Consider the following 9179-nt stretch of genomic DNA (forward strand, 5'->3'; position numbering starts at 1 on the left):
GGTATTTTATCCGGGCTGGTGGGTTGGAGTCTGTTTTGGGTGGTTGAAGTTGAAAATATATAGGGTTGGCTTACCAACGCCACATTATTTCCTGCCTCACGTCTTCCCTTTCTCTCCTTTTTGCAGGAAGAAGATTTTGATGAAATGATTAAGTCGGCACAAGTCATGGAATTTCAGTACGGCCACTACTTTGACAAAATTATCATAAATGATGACCTCGCCACAGCGTACAATGAACTGAAATCCACCCTTGACAGGCTGGAGACGGACAGCCTCTGGGTACCAGTGAGCTGGCTCCATTCCTGAACACCCTCCCCGGCATATGGCACAAATACTTTTTTTATTTTGTAAATTTTTTTTATTACTCGTCCTACAGTGGGCTTTCACATCTGCTCTGGTTGAATTCATTTTAATCCCTTATTTTATGGTGTTTTATTATCAGAGGCTGCTTAAAACGCATCAGAATGGAGAGCAGCTTGCTTACTTTTATGTATGGGAAGATCAGGTCTGGCAGTAAGCAGTAGGGAGAGTGTGGCCTATAAGGCGTACCGGTGCAATGAAGCCTGTGTAAGTAGCGGTGTCATTGTCACTGTGCGGGGTATGCTTCATCTACACACAGTAGGGACAGCCAGCGAATGAGCAGCAACATGGCAGCCTGGGTCACACACCGTGCCTGCTAGGCTGGAGGATAATTATTATGTGCACATTTGACCACCATTGGTTGCAGGGGTTTGTATATTTTAGACATTGCTATACTAAGGTTTGCCAAAACGAACCTGAACCAGGTTCTGAATCGGGCAAACATGGCTGCTTTTTCCTAGAAACAGCACCACACCTGCCAGAGGGTTGTTTTTGGTATTTCAGCTCGGCTCCATCGTAGTGAGTGAGGTTGTGCTGACGTACCACACACAACCTGTGAAAAGGTGTGGCGCTGTTTTTGGGAAAGAAAGTCTCAAAATATCAGTCAATACACTGGAAAGGACGAGGTCCTGTATGTATATTACGCCTATGATGATTTACACTGCTAGCACTATGCTTTCTCATTTATTTTGGCATAGTGTAGCTTGCAGACTGGAATTCTGGGTTCTTACGTGACAATTTTCATATGGTCTCCAAAACAATCTCACCAGTCGGTGGTTTGGAAAAAAAAAAATTATATATTTTTTAAATTATAAATGAGTTTGTTATTTTATCATCTTGTGAAGCGCTTCCAGGTCAGAGGACTTTGTGCCTCATTTACAAAGACTAGATTAGAAGACGGTATGAGGGTGGTGCTCCACTTTTCGTTTGCATTAGTTCTTAAAAGGCCATGGACATCTTCTCTGCCTAGTATATGATATGGCTTTTTGAAGGAATTAGACTGGACTACCTCCAGATCCTCCAGTGGGCTTGGGGGTTGTCTAGGATTCAAGGGCATGGTTGATTTCTCGCACAAAAAAAGCAGGCCCACTTCTGTTCACAGGTGGTATTGCAGCTCAGTCTCATTCATCTCAATGAAGCCAAGGTTCAAAACCCATGGACAGGTGGAGGAGTGTTTTATGATGAAAGCAGCCATGTTTTTCTAACCCTGGAAATCCCTGTAAGGCACTGGTCAGCAACCTTCAGCACTCCAGCTGTTGTGAAACTACAATTCCCAGCATGCTCTATTTATTTCTATGGGAGTTCTGAGAACAGAAGAGCAAATATGCATGCTGGGAGCTGTAGTTTTACAACAGCTGGAGTGCCGGAGGTTGCCTACCCCTGCTGTAAGGCCTTGCATCTTAAAGGAGTTTTTTGTCTTTTAATATTAGTGGCCCACCCTAAGGAGAGATCATCAATATCTGATCGGTGGGAGTCCAGCTCCCAGCAGTCCACCAATCAACAGTTTGAAGAGGCTGCAGCGTGCCGTTGAGCGATGTGGTCTCCTCACAGCATACCTAGCACATTTCTTACATAGTGGCTGTGCTTGGTATTGCAGCCCATGTCCATTCACTTGAATGTTACTTAGCTGGACATAGGCCATGTGACCGATGATAGGGACGTCACTTGCCTAGGAAGAGGCCATTGTGGTCACCAGACTGCTGCAGCCTCTTCAAACAGCACTTTGACAGGGGTTTCAGGTGTCGAACCACCACATATCAGATAATGATGACCTATCCTGAGGATAGATCACCAGTATTTAACTCCCGGACCCCTTTTGAAGAGGCGTCATCCCACCAGGACCAATGAAATCCCGCAGAAGACCATATCTGAATCTGACTGGAGCAGATCACTTTCTTCTGAAAACTTCACAATTGATCTGTCGTTACTGATGATATGTCCTCTGTGTGTAATGCTAACAGCAGAGTTCTTCATATGTTCTGTCTAGATGGATGGTAGGCTTCAGGATTCTTCTGGTGGGCTTATTGGATTCCGGTCGTATACTGAAGCCATAAAACCAAAACTGTTAAGGATCCATGTTTGTTCATGGATTCTACAAATATCTTTGCTCCAAGCTGTTGTACAGTACTTCTGGGATGAGTCCGTTGGGGTTGTATTCTGTAGAGGGGAACATGCTAGTCCCCATTTTTTTCTTGTATATTTATATGTACTGTATGTTGCACATAAGTGGAGTTGAGGGACATATTAGGTCACATCTTTGAATACGACAGAATATTTACATAATCACTGCCAAAAACCTCACTTGGATCTTTTATCTGATGAATACAAGGAAGTATATGATACTCTATTTTGCTAGTCACAAGAAAAAGAATGAAGGCAATAGTTTGCCATTTCTATCACAGGGATCATAGATACACTTCCATCAACATTTTGTATTACATATTGACAACCTATATGTCGCTATTCTATTTTTTGAAAGAAGAAAAAAGTACAGATAGTTTTCTCGATATAATTTTGTATTATTTTATTTCCTGTCCAGACTCTTAGACTTAGTCTCACTTAAAGTCCATCTGTCAGCAATCTGGGCACATATGAACATGGGACCAACACAGATGCCTTCAGCTGCCAAGTGCACATGTAACAGGTCAGCCAGTGTCATAGGGACAAATCTGCTGACAGATGACCTTTACCCTCTTAGTCAGATCATCACTGCGGACAGAGAGAGACCCCCTGTAGTGACTCAGTTAGAGCATTACAGTAATCAATGCAATACTCTTCTGTGTGTCAAGAGAACAATAGAGCTGCCATACTGTTATCTCATTTCCACACCCACTATTATAATGAGGATTACCCTTCAGATAATATCTTACCCTCACAGCAGCAGTAAACAGCTGATGGATTACCTATCTTTATAGGAGGTCTTATTATTTTTGCTGACTGCTACAGAAGGGCAATATTCTGAAATCTATTTTCTTTGATATAGTACTGCCAAAATTAACAAAGAAAACGGCCAAAAATTCTAACCCCATTTTTATATGAATTTCAAGTTTCAAAAAATACTCTCTTCAGATAGAAATGATCCTTTAATGTCTATAATAGCTGGAGTACATTGGAGGAGAAGAAAGCCTCATAAGGCGATACAAGCCACATTGCGCATAAAAAGCTTAGAAACATGGTTGCCATGGGAAACAAGGACTCTGTGCGTGTCACTGGACAGTGTTTAGTAAACGGGTGTGGCTCTACAATGCTCCAATGTGCGGCGAGAGAAAAGTGGCCAAAATGTCGGGTAAGAGGCACCAGATTTATACAGCCTGAGTCACTGGGATAAATTTGGCTCCGCTTCTGCCTGTCTGCAGCTGTCTACATTTAAGACAGTAGCCTTCATTTATCATTTATCAAAATTGTCAACTGAATATGGTGTACCATACATAGAAGCAACCAATCAAATCCCAGCTTTAATCTTTCCTAAAAAAAACTTTAAAGGCTTATGTACACCTTTGGGGCACTTTTTTATTGCATTGTACTCATTTTGAGCTAACAAAATCTTTTTTATTTCCATTTGATCTTTTAGTATCTATTTTGATTCTCTAGTAGCAGGATCTGTATTTTTACTACTTCCCGTCAGACTGCTCAGCTGATGGCTCCTTATCTATGATCTTTGAACTTCTAAACCCTCATTATAGCTCAATTCTTATCTTACAGATAAAAATGTGGCTGAATTAAGTGTTTATGACTTTTTAAGTATTTAGTGATAAGGTTTATTAGACGACAGGTACAAAGTATGGTTCACACAGTTAGACAGTTAACCCTTTGTGACAGAACGACAAAATATTTTTAATAAAGACCAATTGAAAAAATTATTTTTAGCCCAAGTAAAATTCAATCATAAACAATTGCCTCTCAAGGTGTACATAGCCTTTAAAGGGAACCTGTCACCAGGATTTTGGGTATAGAGCTGAGGACATGGGTTGCTAGATGGCTGCTAGCACATCCGCAATACCCAGTCCCCATAGCTCTGTGTGCTTTTATTGTGTATAATAAACTATTTTATACATATGCAAATTAACTTGAGATGAGTCAGAGCTTGAAAATATGACTCTTCTCTGGTCACACAAGTAAGATATGACTCTTTTATGTTAATTTGCATATGTATCAAATCGTTTTTTTTAAACAATAAAAGCACACAGAGCTATGGGGACTGGGTATTGCGGATGTGCTAGCGGCCATCTAGCAACCCATGTCCTCAGCTCTATACACAAAATCCCGGTGACAGGTTCCCTTTAAGAACTGAAAGCTGAACTGATTATTTGCTATGGGCGGTATTACATTAACAGATTTTCTGACCAATCATTGGTCAGATGTCCGTTTACATACACAGATCTTTTGTTATACACAACTATTGGTCAGATTGGACAGAAATTGGTCAGATAATCTGTTGGTGTAATACAGCCCTTACTTTTATAGGCAGTTTTGATAAATAAGGTCCAGTATTACAAAATCTGCCTTAGTGAACTTCATTTATTAAATCTGTCTAACTGTTGCCCATAATCAAAGTGCTCCTCTCAAAATGCAGCTTTCCTTTTCCAAAGTGAAAGCTAGGAGCTGATTGGTAGGTTTTTTTCCCATAGCAACCAATCAGATTACAGCAGTTGTACTACTTTCCTTATTCCATATGTTCATAGCATTACAAGATGGCTGCCTCCGGTTTAAGAGTCTGGCCCCCTTTAAATTCTAAAAGGGCAATGCACAGTTTGTTTGTTTTTAAGCACTTCATTACACAGAATTGTAGTTAGATGCCTGACACTTTATTTTAGATATGATATAAATACACTGTACTATAAAATAATAACTGGAGATTGAGCCCCTTAGAGATGTCCTCACGTATTTACACGTCTCTGCGGTGAGCCCACACATTAGTATTTTCGGTAGATCATTTCAGCAGATGTCAACAATTAGCATCACACGTGGTCCTACTGATGGTCTGTGACATATGTATATAGAGAAGAATCCAAAAAATCTTTTTTCAGGGAAATCTTCCTGTGCTTTACTATCAAATATCAGACGATTAATCCGCCATTTACTGCTCACTGTCAGGGGAACTGGTATTAAAGGCGATATTTACAGGGGTTAGAAATGAGGGATATATATTATCATTACATTCCGTGTAAATAGGCTCGGCGCTAATGTACTGAAGTCAAGTCAGTAATGTAGTAGTGGTGTGTGGTCACCCACGCAGGATTTTACATTTGCCTTTAATTTTCAGTTCGTTTTTGTTAGCTTCTATTTTTTTCTATTAAAGGGGTTATCCTTTACCTTTAATAGCAGCTTAGGGGAGTGTACTTCCTCAGGGGGTGGGACCTTTCTACTGCAGCTGGTGGCAGTTGAAGGACGATACTGAGCATGTGCCTCCATCTCAGTGAGCAGGACAGAGAAATACGAAAAATAGCAAACAGCAGGTGGCGCTGTACAGTTAGATTTCATTGAATAACTCAGTGGCTGTGCTAAATTGTTAATTACATGCAATTACAAAAGTATTCAGATCCAGGTGCTAGTTTTAAAAATGTAGAATATTTTTTGGGTGGGACAATCCCTTTATAGACATTCACTGATAAACCAGACATAATACTAGCTCAGCTGAAGGTAATGATACGTTTCACTTATCTTTCTATTGCTTCATTCTGGAGAATAAGTACTTTTAATCAATATGCAAATGAGCAATTTAGGGTGACAAGGGCGGGCCCAAGCCTCGATGTGCACCCTTGCTCCTCCTCCTCCTTTCTCTGCCAGCCCCTCCCTTTCTGTCTTGATTGACAAGGTCAGGTTCCTGTATAGTTATCTGGTCTGGTCCTATCCTTTAAGAGAGACTGAGGGACTGGCAGAGGAAGGGTGCTCAGAGTGTCTTTGGTTCCGCCCTTGGTGCACTTAACTGCTCCTTTATTAATGAATTACAAATTACTTTTTCTCCAGAATGAAGCAACAGATTGATAAGTGAAATATTGCCTTCAGCTGAGCTAGCCGTACAAGGCCTTGTGTCCACCAGAAGTGGAGCCTACACAGTGTCACCATGAAAATGCAGTGCAGTCTGTAGGCAGCATGTTATAGAGCAGGAGGAGCTGAGCAGATTGATGTATAGTTGTGTGGGAGAGATTCAGCACCGCTTGTAATTTATACGTTTATATCCCTCAGCAGCCATTTGGACCGTCTTATCAGTGATTGATATCCTCTCTGTATGACACTGAATACAGACAGCGGTCAGTCACTAATAGGGCTTCCCACTGGACTCCTAAGCATAAATGAATAAAATACACTGAATCTTTTCCTATAAAACTATATATCAATCTGCTCAGCTCCTCCTGCTCTATAACATGCTGCATGTGTTCAGTGTGTCAGGTTCACTTTAAGCCCCGAAGATGTTACATTTTAGAAAGGGTCATTGTGTTTTCAGAAAATGTTGAATATGTGAAAGAGGCATATCAAAGGTTTTGATCGGTGAGGGTCTGAGTGTTGAGACACCCACCGATCGCTAGAACGAGGAGAGAGTTTTGCATATCACGCGTTTTCTCCTCGCTGCAGGAGATGGAATTAAGACAGGCCCATAGACTTTCTATTGAGTCTATCTCACTTCCTGTCCTGTAGCGAGAAAAGAGAGAGTGCTATGTGAATGCTTCTCTCTCCTCATTCAAGCGATCGGTGGGGGTTTCAGCACTCAGACCCCCACCAATCAACTTATGACATACCAAAAGTCTTTTGAAAACTTGGTGACCCTTGAAGTATTTTGCTCCGGTATTTTACGCTAGTGTGTTTATCCTTGCTTGCATGGTCTCCATTGGATGTCTTCTATGTAACAGGATTCTCAGTGTATTTAAAATTACTCAGATATTTCCTTTTTATCCTTCCTATCATATTAATGTCATGCCCCCGAGGAGGCCTAAATCATATTATAGTCCCATCGGATACACTAAACAGTTGGGGATGGTGTACACCCTTTCTCAGCACACAGTGGTGTCACTCATTTTGGGGTTTAAATTCCTGCATACTATTTTACAAGAAATTTATGACGTAAACAAAGATGTCACATTTCGATCAGGTCAGAAGTAAATAATGTATTATCACTGAGGTTATTCAATGGTTTGCACAGTTTGTGATATAATATTGGAGAAACAAATGAATATGGACGTTTTTGGACACCTTGAAGGCCAGTGACATGGCGGGTAAGGGGGCCATTGCATTGGGTAACTTTGTCCACCAGATTATGGTGCTACAGTTTTCTTCATCTCATATGTTTATATTGTCACTAGGGATGAGCGAATTTCATATTCTGAAGTTCGTGTGCGGGTTAGTGTTGTGGTATTTCCTGAATTGCTTTATGGATTCCGTTACCACGGACCATAACGCAATTCCATAAAGTAAACTGGACGGATCCGTTATGCTGGCCATAGACTTCTATTATGACGGAATGAATAACGGATATTAAACCCCCAGGAAACCCCTTTACAGAAACTAGAGTTGAGAGGCTCAAGATCCCACCCCTAAAATTCCAGGATTTTGATCCAGAAATATTGCTGCTTTTCCTTCCCTGCTTCCTCTGTGCCACGGTAGCCTAGTTGGGTCCATCCTGTGTAAATGAATGGTCCTTCTTCTGGATCCTGTGATGACGCATAGTATGGGCTAGTGCAAATGAGGTGAATCATGACAATTGAACCATTCCATGTAGATCTCTAGGCAGGCATAGGACAAGCTCTTATGGTACTACCTAAAGCGGGGGTTTCAGAATTTGCCCCTCCCCCCTTATTCCCTGAAACATGCAAAATTTCCCTGAAGCTGTTGAATGGGCAGTCGTTCAGTCACCAGCCGTCAAACTTGATACTAAACATTGCTTTTATTTATCCATAAATTGTGCCTCCCTTCATCTGCGGTGCTCTAGGCATTTGCCTGTACTGCCTACCCCTCACCTCAACCCTGCCCATACGTTTGCCATATCCTGGAGAAAGCAGGTCAGGAAAACCACACTGAACTCCACATCATGGAGCTGATCAATAAAAAAAAATTGTATACATCTCCATTATCATTTTTTCATTATTTCTAAGGTAAAGTGACAGGAAGATTAATCAAATGCAGAATTATTTGTATATAAGAGGAATCTATAGATATTTATTGCTGCCTTAATGATGCTTGATGTATTTGTTCTTCCTTTATATTGTATTGCAAGGTAAATAAGACAATTTCAGTAAATCTTGATTATGGACAGGTGTCATGGGCAGACCCGCCATGTGAAAAAACATATGTATGCGGTATGTATGTATCTCCACTTCAGAGTATACGAACCACTGGAAACTTTCCCTCCGTTGTATTTAAATACCAGGAGCACAGTCCGTTACATTTATTTGCCTTAATCTTTTTTTTTTTTTACTTATTTGGTCATGATTTTTTTTTTATTGTGATTTTCTGTTGTATGGAACCCCCCAAAAAAAGAACAAACACTGAAAATTCTACCACTGTCGAGGCAGGGAATGCTCGTTTCCTGCGCGCTCTGTATACTGTACACTGTGCTTGCCTGCATTTCTCAGTCATCTCTATTGTGTGTGAGGTGATGTAGTGTCCTATAGACTTGTCAGGTTGTGATATGCTGTTTTTAAGGTCTGTTCACTGTTTCTACATTTTGAGTAAATATATTTAATTGTAATTTACTGTATGCCATGCTAGGACAATGGTTTGTTCATGTTTTTGTACAGTTGTCTGCATTTCCATACTTGAAATTGTCCTTTGATTTACTAGCCGATGGTATGTTTTTAAATCTGGATTCAACTTCTTATACAGGA

General features: G+C 40.7%; 1 protein-coding gene across 2 annotated transcripts in view; it reads left to right on the forward strand.

The window, feature by feature from the left end:
- MPP7 (membrane palmitoylated protein 7) overlaps positions 1–1915 on the forward strand; it is a 332266-nt gene extending 330351 nt beyond the window's left edge. For both annotated transcript variants that reach the window (XM_040434340.1, XM_040434341.1), the window contains exon 18: positions 127–1915. In XM_040434340.1, coding sequence (XP_040290274.1) covers positions 127–306 — 180 coding nt within the window. In that variant the 3' untranslated portion in view covers positions 307–1915. The remainder of the gene's footprint in view (positions 1–126) is intronic.
- The last annotated feature ends 7264 nt before the right edge of the window (positions 1916–9179 follow it).

The sequence above is a fragment of the Bufo bufo genome, chromosome 5 (genome assembly GCF_905171765.1).
Source record: "Bufo bufo chromosome 5, aBufBuf1.1, whole genome shotgun sequence".
Taxonomy (NCBI): domain Eukaryota; kingdom Metazoa; phylum Chordata; class Amphibia; order Anura; family Bufonidae; genus Bufo; species Bufo bufo.